Source organism: Rousettus aegyptiacus, unplaced genomic scaffold (genome assembly GCF_014176215.1).
Source record: "Rousettus aegyptiacus isolate mRouAeg1 unplaced genomic scaffold, mRouAeg1.p scaffold_m13_p_18, whole genome shotgun sequence".
In the NCBI taxonomy this organism is placed as follows: domain Eukaryota; kingdom Metazoa; phylum Chordata; class Mammalia; order Chiroptera; family Pteropodidae; genus Rousettus; species Rousettus aegyptiacus.
The window spans coordinates 9,539,664-9,556,513 of NW_023416293.1; the positions used below are offsets into that span (position 1 = coordinate 9,539,664).

Sequence of the window (16,850 nt, forward strand, 5' to 3'; positions counted from 1 at the left end):
ATAAAACAAACAAACAAAAAAACCTTGATCAAAACACTGATTAAATGAAGTCTTCTCTTTGTAAACTAATTAATGGCCAAAAAGTGTTATACTGCTTTTTCACATGTCAGAATACATCATCTAGATTATGCTGAATATCAGTCGTTCAATTAGGAGTACTACAAATTTTACTTTCTCACAAAAACAGTTACCCTGACAGCTCAAAATTAAGATGAAGCCCCCATGAAATTATCTTTTCAAGTACCTATCAAGTGGTGAACCAGAAAACTAGATATGATAATCATTGCTCTCCCCAAAGATCTCGAAAGTCTAACATTTAGTTTTATAAAGACTAGATTTCACTAAGAAGACATATTGAGAAAGACAACGGTCCAATATTGATGATGTCTTCATATATATTTCATTTTTTTTTTTTATTTAACACACTAAACTCCCTTATCCAGAATGGCTGGAAAATAGCATCACCTATGATCTGTGAAAAGATGCTAGTGACAAACATAATGAGAGAACTTCATTTCCACTTAAATTTCTTGGTCCCCAAGTAGCGTGTGAAAAAAAAAATCAGTGTCCTGGCATTTGGCCATGATAGAAACCAAAACCTGTTTCTTCAGAGTGAATTATTCACACGCATAGGCGAGATTAGTGTCACAGATCAAGGTGAGCGATTTTGGTATCACGAAGTATTAAAGAAGCCAAAACTGCACTTGTAAGAAGACCAGGCATCTTTAAACGGGGCTCTACACATGATACGTTTAGTGGTGACCTTATGGATTCACCTATATTTTCTAATAAAGATGCCGGATGGGTAGAGTTACTTTATCCCACTGCAACTTTTATGGTGTGATCTCATGGGTAATCACTCAACACCCTTAAAAAGGCTGATAAAAGCTAAGGCTGCTAAATAAGCTGCAAATTTGTTTTATGGACTAATATCACCGAGGGAATAAATCAAGTACAGTTTCTCTTGAAAACTGCTATGCTGTAGTTTGTCCTTTTTCTGTCACGATAAAAGGACATTTTTCTCCTACAAAAAACTATATTAAGTCCTTTACGTAAAGACATTGCATCAGAACTCCATTTGAAACTAGACATTTTGCTTAGGCTACTTAAATATTAGAGCTGAAGAAAATGTAGCATTGACATTAAAGTGGAATTATAGAAGCAACGAAATATTTAATTTGTTCTCAATTTCGTTATATGCTATTACTTAGAGTATATTGTTTGCGGGCTTTTTAGGTTGTATTGGTAAGCACATCCAATAAGAGGAAGCTCCTCCCAATGCACATTTATCAGCACACCACTCATGAGTGAGTATCTTCTGAGTATTTGTTTTTATTACCACTCACTCATGAGATAATCACACTTATTTCATACACGGTGCATTCAGGGTAGCAGTTTCCAGTGTAGAACATAATTCCTTTCCTTGATGCTGTTCTATTTTCTTCCAGCTACTTGCTTACCTCTACGTCAGCTCTGTCAACATCCATGGCATATTAAGTTCTGAATCCAAATGGAATAAATAAATCGCTTCTTAGGAAAGCAGGCGGTGTTTTGAATAATTAAATGTGACTACTTCTGATTTTATAGCTTCTCATCCCAGCCATTGTTCTATCTAACTTATCTGACTTGTTATAATTGCTTGACTTCAGTAAAAGGGAATTTTATCTGAATGAAGTCACAGGAGACTATCCTGAATATTATAGTTTATTTCCAACCCAAAGGACGTTGGGGATAATTTTGTAATTAAGGCTTAAGTAAAATGATTCCTGTAAATTTCTCAGCCACTCAAATATAATTTTAAACATTTCCAAGACCCTTAGCAAATAAGCTACAAGTCTGATGTCATTTTATAAGTTATCACCCCTCAAGAGCACCTCCTAAATGAAATATATTTCACGTTTATTAAGACAAAATTATACATAATAAAGGAAGAGACATTTTAAGCTTAGAAAGAGAAAGACCAAACTAAGATGAATTGTGATATTGATTTTGTGAGGATAAATGGTTTTCGTAATATTAATATAAAGAAGCCTTTATTACACTGACTCTCCTGGTAGAGCCGACGCTTCTCCCGCAATCTGTTTAAAATCTTCATTTTTCATCCTTATGGGAAAACCTCACTTGCTAAATGGATTTCATAAAGAGTAATCTGTCAAGATTTATAGAGATAAACAATTTGTGATGTTTATTGACCAGTTCATTATGGTAAACAAAACAGGAGTAAAGCACTGCTAATCCCGGCCAGCACTCCACGGCTCTGCTCGGGCCTCGCGTGCTCACTGGGCACAATGGGAGAGGAGTTAATTGGCCTCAGTCCCTTAAATCACGAGTCTCACATATCTCACTCTCCAGGGAGTACCTTCCGGTTGTACAAATGATAAGAGAAAGAGTCGTTCTACTTATTACTACCGCAGAAGCATCGCTATTAATGAAGGGCATGTGTTTCGATAATGCATTTCATTGCCGGACAGTACATCATCTGAGGGGAAGCCACCACAGGAGGTCCAGGGACGTGTTCCAGGATGTTAGTCACTTTACTGGCTTTGCTCTTTGGGCATCGCTCATCGGTCTGGGGCCTCAACTCGTGGGTACCATGAAATCGATTTAAATGTATTGAATTGCATTAAGAAAAAAAATCATCGAAGGCTAATTATGTCCCGGGGCTAGAAAAGGCACTGAAGACATAAATAGAAACGAGAAAGAGTCGGTTCTGTCCTCGAGGAGCTCACAGTCGAGTGAGAAGTGGAAATCGAAAAGAGCGTCGATAACAATGTGCGTGGACTTTTCGGTGTCACAGCAAAGGGGCAGCTGCCTAGTCTGCTGGCGGGGGAGGGGACAGGGGGTGGAGCACTGAGAAGGAATCCGCCCCCTGGGGAAGCTTTCCTCAGCACCGGGAAAGGGACCTAAAAGAGCTAGACCTGCACAGTGACTCCCTTGCATTCGGCTGTTGATGGTGGTGTCCGAGTCCAGGGAGGTGACATAACTGTCGTCTAGGGCATTGCTGACACTATGCCCTAGTTGGTGACATGTTGGTCACCAACACCAAACATTTTTACAAGGAATAAGACTCCCGATGATTCATTAGATTAACGCTGTCACCCGGGGTCACTTTTCCTCAACCCATCATGCCCGTAGCAACATCACTTTGAAGGATGACTGCAGATTCAAATTCTTAAAGTCCTCCTGGGTGGCAAAGAGATTATACTTATTCTCTATGGCTCCGGAGGTGAGAAATAAAACTAGGTAAGAGAGTCGCAGGAAAAAAATTTTTGTTCAATATGAAGAATATATTTCTATTTCTTCGGAATTAGAGTTGTTTGAAATAAACCTAAACTGCTTCATGAGACAGTGAGCTCTTTTTCCATGCCTTTGAGAAGCTAAATGACAAGTTATTCTGAAAAGATGATTTATGCAAAGAAACATTTAGGGTAATGTTTAACCAAAATTACCTTTAAGGTTCTAAGTATAAAAAGCCACGATTCTATAGTACTTAGTGAGATTAAATAACTTGCCCAAGGTGACAGTGAACCTGTAAAGGACTAGACAGTAAATAACTGAGGCTTTGTGGGCCATACACTCTCTGCTGCAACTCAGCTCTGCGGTAGGGGCATCAAGGTAGCCAGACAATGTAGGAAGAATGGATATTGCTGTACTCCGATTAAACGTTATTTCCACAAAGTAGTGGCGGGCCAGACCTGGCTGCAGGGTGTAGTTTGCTGAATCCTGGTAGAGCAGGCTGAATCACAGCCCCCAACAATGGCAAAGTCTTAATCTCTGGAACCTGTGAATGTTACACTGCACGCCATAAAATAAACTTTGCAGACGTGACTAAGGACCTTACGATGCAAGGATTATCCTGGAGTATCCAAGAGTGTCCTGGCTAATCACAGGGGTTCTGGCAGGAGGAAGGCAGGGAGAAATGATGCCAGGACATAAGCAGAGGTGAGAAGACAGAAAACCCTCCTCTGCTGGCTTCGAGGATGAAGGAAGGAGCCCTGAGCTAAGGGATGTAGGTGGCCTCTTGAACCGAGAAAGGCAAGGAAATGGATTTTCTGCTACAGTACCCCAAAGAATCATCGGCCTGCTGACACCTTGATTTTAGCCCAATGGGGCTAATTTAGGACTTCTGACCTCCAGAACTGTGAGATAATACTTTATGCTGTTGAAGCTGCTACGTTTGTGGTAATTTATTACAGCAGTGATAGAAACTAACACACCTGGTGTAGTGAAAAGCCATAACTAGACCTTAGAGATCCTGATGCCCAACAGCATGCTAATCTTATCGGAACGCGTTAAATAAATGCTACTAATTTATAAAAACTGGCGTTTCTTACGGAATCATATATATAATCCATATTAAAGGAGAGCATACTGGTTAGTGGTCACGGTAGATTGCAAAAATGACAATTCTTCACCCCTCTCTTCACGCAGGTCCTTTGCAACTAACTGCACAATTCATCCCATGAAAAAAATAGTCCATTTCTGCACTCCTGAATATGGCCTGGCGTGTGATTTGCTTTGGCCAGTAGCTTAAGGCAAAAACGATGTTGTGCCACTCCCAAGCAGAGGCCTCCAGAGGCCTTGCACGCTTCCGCTGTCTCTTCAGGACTCTGCCACGACCTGGCGAGCAAGCCGTCGCCTCACCCAGCAGGCTAGCCAGGGCTGGTGACAGCCGAGGCCGTTTGCCCCGTCACTGAAGACAACAGCAGGTCATCTCACGAGGAGTCACTGACGAGCATGGCACTGTGAGGCGCGCTCCCCAATGTCCCCACCGCCACATCATGCAAGGAAAGAAGTTGGCACGGAAGTTGTCTGCTTCCAGGTGAAGTCACTGATCTGGTTCTCAGACAAAAGACCCATTGGCATCAATTGGAAATACGTAGGTGAAAAAATTACTGGCACAAATCTACAACTCAGTGTTCAAACGGAGCGAGTTTGCAGTCAAACCCCAAATCATCTGGTCACCGGAAAATGTGACTGTGTGATTTAGAATTCTGAGCCTTGAGGTTCTCCGGCCAGCCTAGCCTGCGATGGCCTCTACCATCCGAGGAAAATTATAGTTCAGTGTGTGTCAGCTGGGAAGAGATGAACAGTGATACATCTAACCCGCTGAGGCTTAAGAAAAAAAAGACAAAATACAACTAATAAATAGAGAGAGAAGACATTAGGGAAGAAAACTGTGGTGGGGTTTGTGATGTGTGGATGTTATGTAAGAAAAACAGGAGTGTACCAGAGCAGACACGGGGGCTGTGGGAAGGAGGACTCGTCGTTACAGGTCAACTTGAGGACAGCGCTGTGTCTCATGTGGGTGCCAACTGCCAATGGGGACGAAGTGAATGTGGCCCATTTTGTCTCATTGTTTTTGGTTTAGACAAATATGAGATATATATATATATAGGTATATATATATAATTTATTTATTTTGCTTTATTGATTTTTTAGTAGGCAGAATTTTTTGGCCTCATTGTTTTTGATGCTGATTAAATCATGCTTGCTTTCCGCGTCAGAGGTAAATGAAGCGATTTTCACACTTGGATCAGCTTTCTAAAACACGTGCCCCTTTTTCGTGATAGGTAGCTTTTGAAAAATGAGCCACCTGGATAAAAACAGGCAAACGATTTTCCAGCTTGTTATCACTGCATTTGGTACATTTTGGTTGGTGTTGCTGTAGTTTAGAGTCAGAGCCTATTTTATTTATTTTGCCCTTGGGAGTATAAAAAAAAAAGTTAAAAAATAAATTGAGAGACCAATACAGCAAACACAGCTGTACACTTTAAAGTGAACGTGGAAGGGGAAAGGGTGTGTGTACCCTCTACATAAACTAGCTTGAGTTCTTTTTCAATAATTTACCCTATCACCACGTGCACACTCTGAAGTGTTAAGCAGGAGTTAATAACAGGCCAGAGGCAGACGGTGCGGGGAGGGTGGGGTGGGGGGCGGGCAACGTGTTAAAAATAGCCCGGCTAATCTTAAACCCTTGAACAGTTAGCAGTCGTATGTATAAAGACACATACGTGCACATTAATAAACAGGTTCGATCGCCATAAGCAGAAGACAGTACTAGCTGTTTGAGGAAAGGCATGCCAAAGAATTGATGGATGTAGTTCCAACCCTAGACAAATTCGTAATCCGACCAGACCAAAAAAAAAAAAAAATTTCACATGAAACTCGCATTCCAGCTCATCTTCAAAAATACGACGATTAACATAAATTCATGAAAGTGAATGCCCGCCGATACACAGGAAATGAGAAGTAGGACATTAAAGACAGTGTAACTTTGAAAACCGGTTAATTTACTCTCAGGATGGACTTTATACACCAGGGAGAAAAATCATATCATCGAATACAAAGATATGTTTCTTATCTGCCAGTTTTAAAATCTAAATTAGAATGGCAAGGATGACATAACAGAATGCAGTAAATCAATCAACAAATAAGCGAGAAATTCCGGGGCCATGCAAAACAAGGTACATGCCTACGTGTGTTAGCTATCCAGCCCTTACTGTGTGTGTGTGTGTGTGTGTGCGCGCGCGTGTGTGTGCGCGCGTGCGTGCGTTCTATGGATATTTCTTTATCTGTCCATCTCCACATCCACATTGTAAGTTCTTTGAGAGAAAAAGATTGTATGTAGTTAAATACTCCCGGGCCCTAAAATTGGGCATATTTATTAATGCATAGCAACCAATACACTGGAACTCTAAGAAATAGTTAAAGATTACCATTGTTTAATAAACGCAGACACTGAAGAGTCTAAAATATATCGACTAAGTAGAGAGGACAGAAAATATTGCTTTTTACAAAAGATACTGTCCCCGAAGTCATCACTGTTAAAAAAAAAAAAAAGAAGAAAGAAAGAAAAAAGCAAAGAAAACAAGATATTGCCAATGTGACTAAATACGAATGTGGAATTACTAGCTCTTGCACATTTTTACCTTCCGGTCTGCGGGTCGAAGCCGAAGTAAAGGTGACGACACCGGTCACAGCGCCGGCCGGCGGTGGAGGCGTCTCGGCAAACGCACTGGCCGGTCAGGCCGTCGCAGGGGCGATGCGCGGCTCCCGCCGCGTGGCACGAACACGGCCGGCAGCCAGCGGCATGGCCCGGGGAGACGTAGAACCCTGAAACGAAGACATGACGAGTTTCCATGTTCGCTTTCTAATCCGAGCACTTCTTTTTTTTGTTTTAAGATCATTTTTTTTTTTTTGACTGCGTCAAAAAGAGGACGACACTCTGCCGAGGCGCTAAACTGATATGCGCTACAGATGTGGTTACAGCCGGGCTGGACCTGTGTGTCGACTGCGGCCAAAGGAAGGATTGGTAAATGACGGGCCCGCGCCTGGCGTCTCCCTGGCACCCAGAACCCAGCGTGCGGCAAACCCGCTCCACAGTCTTCCCATTGACACCCGGTCTCCCTCCCACGGCCCCCATCCCGCCACACGGTTCGCCGTCTACGCAGACGCTCAGCGCCGACCTCTGAGCCATCTCAGTTAGCGTAGCCGGAGGAAACACGGGACGCCCAGGTCAATCTGAGTTTCTGATCAACAATATTTTTTTGAGTAAAAGTACCTCCCTCCTGCCTGATATCTGTTTGTATAGTTTCTGATTATTATCTGAAATTCAAATTTAACAGAGCACCCTGTACTTTGCTAAAATTTTGCTTCTCTCTGCTCCCTCGTCTCGCTACTCACCAAGTCCTATAAATACTGTGTCCTAGGAATTTGAGACTTCTGCTCCCCATCCCCATGGCCACCTCCCTAGTGGAAAATCACCACGAAGCTTTTTATGTTTAACGCTATGGGTTAGAGGCTCTTGGTAAGAGCTTTATATCATTACCTCGTTTAGTTCTCCCAGCAATGCTAATAATTCAGGGGGTCTCACTATGTCCGTTACGCAGAGTCGAAAACTGAAGCGTTAACAAACTTCCCTAAAACAATAGCTAACAAACAGCACGATCCAGATTTGAACCCAGGCATCCCAACTACAGAGGCCGTCTCTTCTCATGGAGCCCCTTTGCCCCCCCCCCCTTCAATCTATTCCGCATAGAGTAGCTGGAACAGTCTCCTTTAGAGTGCAGTTTCAGCATCCCATTCCTCTATTTAAAACTATTTGATGACTTCCTACTTCCCGTAGGAAAAACGTCCAAATCCCTAACATAGCCTTCGAGCCTCCGTCGCGTCCCGCCTGTCTCTCCAGCTGCAGTTCGCGGCTCGTCACCTACTCCGTCTGCTCCGCTCACACCTCCTCCCGCTCTCGATCCCTGGCGCGTCTGCCGAAATGACTCCGACCCACATTTTCTGCTTAGCTCACCCTAGCGCGCATCCGGTCTTGTGGTTTCCTTGAGTATCCCACTCCAGGACAGTGCAGATGCGCCTATCACGGTTTCAAAGCGCCCCGTTTATTCCCTTGACAGCGCTCATGGAAGTTACAATTAATCTCATTTCCACCAGATCGAAACCCCCATGAAGGCAGGAACCTCATCTGATTAATTCATCACTATCTCCCCAGTACTGTGCTTGTCACAAAGTAGGCACTCCATAAATACTGGATGAATCCGCAAAAATGTACCAAATTCTTAATTAAATAGGTATTGATTCCCACAAACACTATCTTAAAAACAAACAAACAGAATTTAGATTATTAAACCCCATTTTCTTATAGCAAAAGGAAAGAAATAAAAATATGATTCAAAAATATTTTCAAGTTATTTAAAATTTCTTGGACCCAGAAGGTGGAAGTCAGCAGTTATAAAATTAGAAAGGCATTAGTCATTTGAATGATGGAGCAGGCAAATGAGGGAGAAATGGTTCTTGCTGCTACGTGATATGTGTGTCTATGTATTATATGTAATGTGCATACACATGCACATACACATATACACGCATGAGCACATGCATAATGTCCCAAGAAATTGTATTGAAACAATGGGGAGAGGAATTGCAAAGGGTTCTAATGAATATAGTTCTGGAAAATGAAAATGAATTGGGCAATTGTCATGATCACTAATTTAAGTACATAAAATATCAGTGATATTGAAGGAGAAAGAACATAAACACAAAGTGAATCCATTCTGTATTATCTATTCTACGGCGAAAAACGAAAGTAATTGAAACACTCTAAAACCCATTTGAGGCTTTCGTGGAAAACAAGCCCTTCTTTTACAACCATCGACAATTAGCTTTTCTTCTCCTAGGCCCTGCACACGCTCTCCTGGAGAGCTTCAGAGAGAGTTGAAACAAAAAAGATTAAGCTCAATGAAAAGGAAGAAGCTCAAAATCCGCGCCATTCCGTTAGACAGACCTGGCTAATACTGTCATTTTTTAACTGTGATTTATAACTAGATTATGTCATTTGCTTCTTTGCAACTACTGATAGCAACTTGCCTTATATGTGTTTCCAGAAAGAGTGTGGTCATGCACCTGATTCATCACATGATCCAAGCACAAATTTAGAAGGCTTCTACTTTGGATTCAAGACCACTGTGGCTGTGATTCTATGTATTTTTTTTTTTTCCTGGGCAGGTACCTAGGTTCTTAAATTTGCGATGATAGTATCACGAATGTACTAACAGCTCTCCAATTTGGATAAATTACCCATTAGCACACATACTTAGAAGCAGAATTAATTTGGGCTTGCTGCAATAGCTTTGAGCCACGGAGGATTCTAGAACAATTAGGGGTGATTTTTAAGGATAAATCATTCGATAAATCCGTAAAGATAAGGGGGGTACATTTTGATGCGGAAGCCTGGGTTGCCCGAGTTTTCGAGACTAAAGAATGCCATGCAAAAATTACGGATGTAAGCAGAGAAGAACACGGCGGTAGGGAGGCAGCAACCTCGAGGCTGAGCTTCGAGATAAAGATGACATTGGGATTTGTCTGGAGGTTAATTTCCCTCCTCCCCACCGGGGCATGATTACAAAGGCTAATCCCAGCAGTGTTTTTGTGTCCTATTTCTAAGTAGCTTTAATTAGGATGACTCAGGTACCTTCCTGTTCAATGGTACCTCTCAGCTTACCTGAATGTGCCTAATTCTAGACCATTACCTTTCCTCTTACGACTTCCAACTGTAGAAAACAACATTTTCCCTTCCCTTCTCCTATAGCTTCAACTCCTGAGTGGGTGCAGCCTAAAGATGACTGACCCTAATTTCTTTTCCTTAACTCGATACATTTCTGATTTCTTCCCATTAGCTCCACTCCACGTTCCACATCTCCGTGGCTGCCTCGTTTTAACCGATTTTTTTTTTTTTTGCGGTTTCGTTCCGTGAACGATTCTGTACCACACACTTAAGCAGAGTTATTAAGACAACGTTATTACCTTACATTATGTAGTGCTGAGAGTTCACACATGTATAGCACAAATCGGCCCACTCAAGTTCATTAGTTCCCCCCAGTTTGAGTTCCCCTAACCCCTGGTCTCAAGCAAGACGAGCCTCATGTAGAAAACGATGCCTTATGCAGCTGAAGCAAAAAAAAAAAAGTCACCAGTATCATGAAAGAGTGTCGCTTTATCTAGAAGAAGGTTTGCAGAGTCCTTAGAGTCCAAGTTATTAGCAAGGCAGCTGGTAGTATCTCCTCTCGCGGCTATTTGCACAGCGCAGTACCTGTCTCGGGCATAAAGGAAGAGCCCATTTCCTAGCAATGTCCCTCCCGAGGACCATGAACAACTAGGCTTTGCCAAGGTCTTCGAATGGGAGAAAGAAAACAAGCTTAACCTCGAGGCCTTATTCAGAAAAGGAGGGCAGAGCCGAGGCTAAGCGCTAATTATGAGCCATTTAGAAGAAACGACTCAGCTTAAGCCAGAGAATGGACATAATAGTAAGAGTCCAGGGAGGAATTTGTGGCTCACCTATGCCAAGGAACAAAGGAGCACTTTAGTAACTCTTTTTCACGAATCGAAATTTTCAGAATGAAGTGTTACTAGACGATGCCGATTTCAAATTAAAACAATAATTTCCCTCCACTTGATGGTTTTAAATAAAAATAAGGCTGCAATTATTGATAGAGTTGACCAAATATCAATAAGTACATAAATATTAATGCTATCTGTCCCAATATATAATATCTCTTATTAAAAAAATAAATTTAAGCTCTTTTTCAATTACTTCTGATACACTTTAAGTCCCCTACTTCTAGGCCTTCCTCTCGACTGCTATGACTCTCATTGAGTACCTTACCAACTACTGTTTAGTTTTAAAACTCAGCTCAGGAGTCACTTTCTCAACTGAGTTTCCATGTCCCGCATCCTCCAAGAATTAATCCATCCGTTCGCTTTATGGTTCTTTACATTGTGTGTTTCCAATATTGCAACTTATCACAGTGTGTTATGTTTAGGCACGAGTCAGTTTCCCCTACCAAACCATAACGCCTTAATATATTTATGATTGTGTATCTTATACCACCAGCACAGTCCCTGGTACCTAGTCATTTATTCAACAGATATTTATTGAAAAAATTGATATACGAATGAAATGGATAGATGGCTGAAATGAATGGATGTGTAGATGAATGGATAGATATCTCTTACCCTTTAAAATATGAGATGATCTTTTTAACACTGAAGAGGAAAATGGTAAGCATAAATCTGTGAGCCATGAGAGTAAGTGGCCTGGCCTAGCAGGAAATGTATATGAATCAGGAACAATAAATTGTCAATGCAATCCTTGCCACATCAGGAGCTGGAACGGAGTTTCAGAAACAAATTGTCATCCCAAAACTATGTCTCCTGTCCTTAGAACAAAGAATATAATAACATGCTCATATAAGGGAAAACATTCATTTGGATGTGTCTATTTTCATTAAAAACAAAACTAGTTTTCTGATTTATGTGAAAACCTATGAAAGGGCTGCCTAAGTATATTCTTTAAGAATCGGGTCTAATAACAACAACGAATATTAATAATGGCAGCTCTGATTGTATCTTGTAGATTATGGATGAACATAAATATAAAACACATATATGTGTGTTTCCAGAATCCACAGAAAAACTTTTATATTCTTTGTTCCCATTTTTCTCAGTCTCGACAGTTATCAGCTGGACGTTATCATCTCTCCTGTACAGCACAGCACCATCTCAAAAATCTCTCCGACTCAGTCCATGGAGATCAGTCCATTTTTACACCGCTTCGTTCAGCTCTTTGTTAATTGATCACTCTAGCCTCTCCCAGGACTCTGTTAATTTTCATTTTATAACTATGACTCGGATTCTGCACAACCTACAATATGTGCCAGGGCCTGAGGCGGGAAGCCAGAATCGCGGGTTGAGCTGAGTTTGAGAGTGGAGGCGGGTAACTGAGTTATTCGAAGAAAAGTTTCACACTCTCAGAGTGCAGATTCTGGGGTTCACATGGATTTGGATTTGTAAATAGCTCTTCCACTTAACCAAAATCCATTTTTCATACTAGAAAATGGGAATAATGCTGGTCCTTCCATCATGGAAATATTGTGCATATCAAATGGGACTTTCAGATAAAACCCTATTTCAGGGTCTGGCAAACAATAGACAGTAAATATTATTTATTATCATCATTGCAAATTTTATTAGGTAGTTTTCTGTGAAAGTGGGATTTTCCTAAATTAAAGTCTAAATAATGACTTGTTAAGGTCCCCCCCCCCCCCCCAGATGTGCCTTAAATTATGGTCTATACTGCCTGTGACAAGATTCTTTTCTGATGGCTTATCAAGGAAGAAACTCTTGTTTTGAGACTCAGGGCTCTCTGTGAAAAACATGTCGATCTAGAAAGCTTTTTCACCAAACACTGGGGCATGTGGCATAAATGGATCTCGACTCCTATGCACTGACTTTTAATAAAACATCAGCCGTCCAGTTCCAATTCCCTTGACAGGGTCTCGCATGCAATTCTGGCGGACGAGCTCATTACTTAACAAATACAATATGCTCCTTAATGGAACGCGATACTTTTGTTTTACTTTCTAATAGTCTGCGTGACTTCTAAAACAAAACCAAAAGTAAATACCGGGGGAAGGCATGAGGAATTGTCCTGTTAGCACAAAACATGTCATATGAAGCTGTTTTCATTATAAATTAGCCTTTATTTTATTCCAAAGCTGCAGACTCCTCAATAAACCCTCTCTGCTTCTAGTTCTCAAGGACAAGGGTGGGTCACTGGCTCGAGATGCCTTGACATCCTTCCCTGCCTCCCTCGGCCTGGCCTCTGATTAAGTGCCTGCTGCTGAATGTTTCGAGGTCATCCAGCACTGAGAAAACAGACGGAGAAAACATATTTAGTGCTATATTTATTGGTGTGGGCATGTGTACGTTCATATATGTACACACGCTCCAAATAATTTTAAATTAAAGCATTTTTAAAATACTTAATGGAGGTTAAGCAGCATTTTTAACCTCTGCTCGAGTTATTGAATGGCATATTAAAACCAATGTGGCTCTAATGTACCTTCTAATGTGCACTGCTGCCTTAACAAATTGCCTATAAATTTTAGTTGAATTAAGCCTATTCCTCGTACATCCAAGTAAGGTTAGGTTAATAATACATGAGGTTTCATTACATGCACCTTCCTTAATAATGTTTTTTTAATAAAAAAAGTGGGACAAGAATCTATGTGCAGCAGTCTCGTCTGGGCCTATACTATTTACAAGCAGAGATGAAAAAGGCAGGCAGAAGGCCTTAGGCTCACTGGTGACCATCCCAGTACGTGATCTGGCCTCTCGGATGAGTTGACAGTAAAATGAAAGCTTGCGATCACAGCAGGGCATTTGAATGTACCCATTGCAGAGCTGCCTGTCTTGAAGATCTGCTTCTGATAAAGATACTTCGGGATATGAGTGTTTGTTTGTTTGTTTGTTTCCCCAAGATAAATTGCACAGTTCTAGACAATAAAACTGGAAAACAAAATTCAACATAGTTTCTGAAGCCAGAGGAATGCAGGACCCAAAACGGAAACAAAACCACACAAAAGGTCCACACATACACACTTGGACCTTTCCATATGCTACACGTATGTGTACGAAATGTCTTATTTTGTCAAAAAAAAAACCACAACAAGTTCTTAAGCTATGGTTTTCTTCCTTCCCCTGCAGGATAACACACCACAGCCCCCCAATGCACATGTTATTACAAGGATGCTTACTGTGGCCCTTGCCTACAAAGAGCATGCCACGAGCTGTATTTAAATGTAACGATTCTCCTAATTCACGGAGTCTATGAGGAGGCCCCACTGTGCAGGTACACGCTGTGTGTCCGGCACAGAGCTCTGGACACCTGCAAGGACAGATTCGACTTGTGGGCGGCAGAGGAACAAGGACCTGGAGACTCGTGGAGATGAGGTCAGAGAGATGAAGGACGGAACGGACCATGTGGGGCGTTAACGCCCATCAACTGTTCCTAACACGAGGACGGGAACCCAGCGAAGGGTGGAGTGACAGCATCTGACGGAGGTTGGAACAGTAGCACCTCGGCGGAATGTTGAGAAGTGACTGAAAAAGGATAAGTAGGAGAAATAGGAAGTGTAGGAGGCTTTTCAAACAGTCCGAGAGAAAGATTAAAATGGCTGGACCAGGATGGACAAGCGAGGGCGGTAAGAAGTGTCCCCAATCTGGATATATTTGCAGGGAAGACCAGTGAGGCTGATTTTGACAGAAGAGACAAGGGCTGTGGGAAAAAGAGAGCGATCGAAATATAACTGCAAGGATGAGGCCTGGAAAGATCACAACCCGGGACATGTTAGGGTGACATGTTCAGTTAAGCATAATTGATTGAACGATTCTTCCCTTCGGAAATTCCCCGAACTAAAAACAAAAGAAGAAGAAACGGCAGCCAACGACCAGGGAGAGGCGCAGAGTAAGCTCACTGATACGGGCTGCGGAACTCTGGGGAGAAACGTGTGGAATGAGAGGCCCCAGAGGTTTCTGAAGTCGGGGGTGAGGCGTTGTGAACGCTGTCCCCAGCCAGGTTCCCTGCTGGCCTTCTGAGAGAACACGGTGGCTTTTCTCACGAGAAGTCAAACCGAGGAGGGTCTGGGGTCAGAGGCGCAGGGACGAAGTGCCGAGTAACCAGGGGGATACTGTGAAAAGCTGCCCAGTCGTCCTGTGCACTGATGCGGCCAAGTCTGGGTTCCAGGTGCTTGGTCAGATCCCAATCCAGATGTTCTCTATGAAGGTGTTTTATAGACAGTCTCACCGTAAGGACACGAAACTATACACCCACTGAGTGCCTAGAAAAATTATTTAACCGAAAACGTATCATGATATCTTCTGAAACGAGATATATAGAAATGGTAGACGTTTCTAGAATGAAGAAAGAAAAAAACAACAACAACAAAAAAAAGAAACAAGAATTCAATTGGCATTACTAGAAGATAATGGTGAAATAATTTTTTGAGTGAAAATGATTCTGTATAGGGGTAACGTTTCAAATGGCTGTAAGTGTGAAATAAAGGTAATTTCAGACATTTGAAATTCTAAAAAAAAAAAAAAATTGCTTCCCTTCCTGTACTCTTTTTTTGCAAGCTACTGCGGCGTGTGCTCTGCCTAATACGCAAATAAAACAAGGGGAAAGAGCAGGCAGGATTCACGGACAGGGAACTCGCCACGGGAGATGTGAAGGAAATTCTCAGAACAGCTGAAAAAGCAGGACCAAGCAGGTAACTGCGACAGAGCCAGAGGTCAGCCAGCTCAAACCAGGGATGCAGAGCCTCCTGTGGACTGAGAGAGTCCGTGGAAGAAAGGAGAGAAGGAGAGAAAGAGAAAGAGAGAGAGAGAGAGAGAGAGAGAGAGAGAGAGAGAGAGAGAGAGAGAGAGAGAGAGAGAGATATCTCGGATTGATTCCTGTTGGGAAGTTTTGATTCCTAGAAGTATTTAAGAGATCCCCAAAAGGCGAAACAAAGGCAAAGTTTTCAAGAAAGGAAATGTAATCAAAGCATATTATCCGGCATAGCTGTGAAATACATTTAAAAAGTCATAATAGAACAATCTCTGAATATTGATTTAACCAAATAAAGGATTATTGAGGAATGAGTATCATGAGCCAAATACTCATTTTCTGTAGGAGGAGGAGGAGAACGGCCTACATTTTAAGGGTTGAGATAGAAGAATATATATAGAAATACAGAAATAAAAGCCGACATTAAACATCTACGCGTTGTGGGTGGTGGGAGACTTCTGGAAGAAAGCTATTCTGCATTGTGAACCTTTAAATTCTACCTGATCTTTAAAACTACCTGCATTTAAATTTTGACGAAAATATAAATTAAATTAAAAAAAATTAAAATACTGGAAAATCATACGCAATCTTTTTCTCCCCATTTATGATCTCTCTCATCTCCTTCTGGCCCCTCTCCTATTGGGATTTATCTGGTATAGCGTTGTATTTTTAAAAGGGAAATTTCTTAGTAGCTATTTGCCTAAACAAAGATGCCGCAAAACTCCTCTGCAAAGGTTGATGTCAAGTCGTCCTCTCTTTTGAGAAGGACATAGAACGGGGATCATCACTATCAGTGAAAACAATGATCACAGCTAAAGTATTCTCGCTTTTATACTCGCACAGTCATCTTATTTCCAGTTAGAGTTTTCATGTCTTAGGAGCAAGGAGTATCTTCTTCAACCTGCATCAGCACAGTACTGATATGACTCCTTGTACACGGCCTGCTCTCTGTAAGTGGCTGGTCTATTCGAAGACCCTGAGAAATAGAGTTTTAAAAGGGAAAATGAATCTGAAAGTGCCCTTTTGCAGGGGGTGGGGGGAAGGAGGGAGGGCAGAAGGGAATGAATGAATGAATAAATGGATGCCAATAGGAGCGGTCCAGTTCCTCGGTCCTGACCACATGGATTCATGTCAGGTTTTCTGGGACATGCAGATACCAGACCTTTTATGTATA

General features: G+C 41.8%; 1 protein-coding gene across 1 annotated transcript in view; it reads right to left on the minus strand.

Annotated features, from left to right (window-relative positions):
- USH2A (usherin) overlaps positions 1-16,850 on the minus strand; it is a 526,768-nt gene that overhangs the window by 391,582 nt on the left and 118,336 nt on the right. Inside the window, exon 13 of the mRNA XM_036235436.1 lies at positions 6,933-7,116. Coding sequence (XP_036091329.1) covers positions 6,933-7,116 — 184 coding nt within the window. The remainder of the gene's footprint in view (positions 1-6,932; positions 7,117-16,850) is intronic.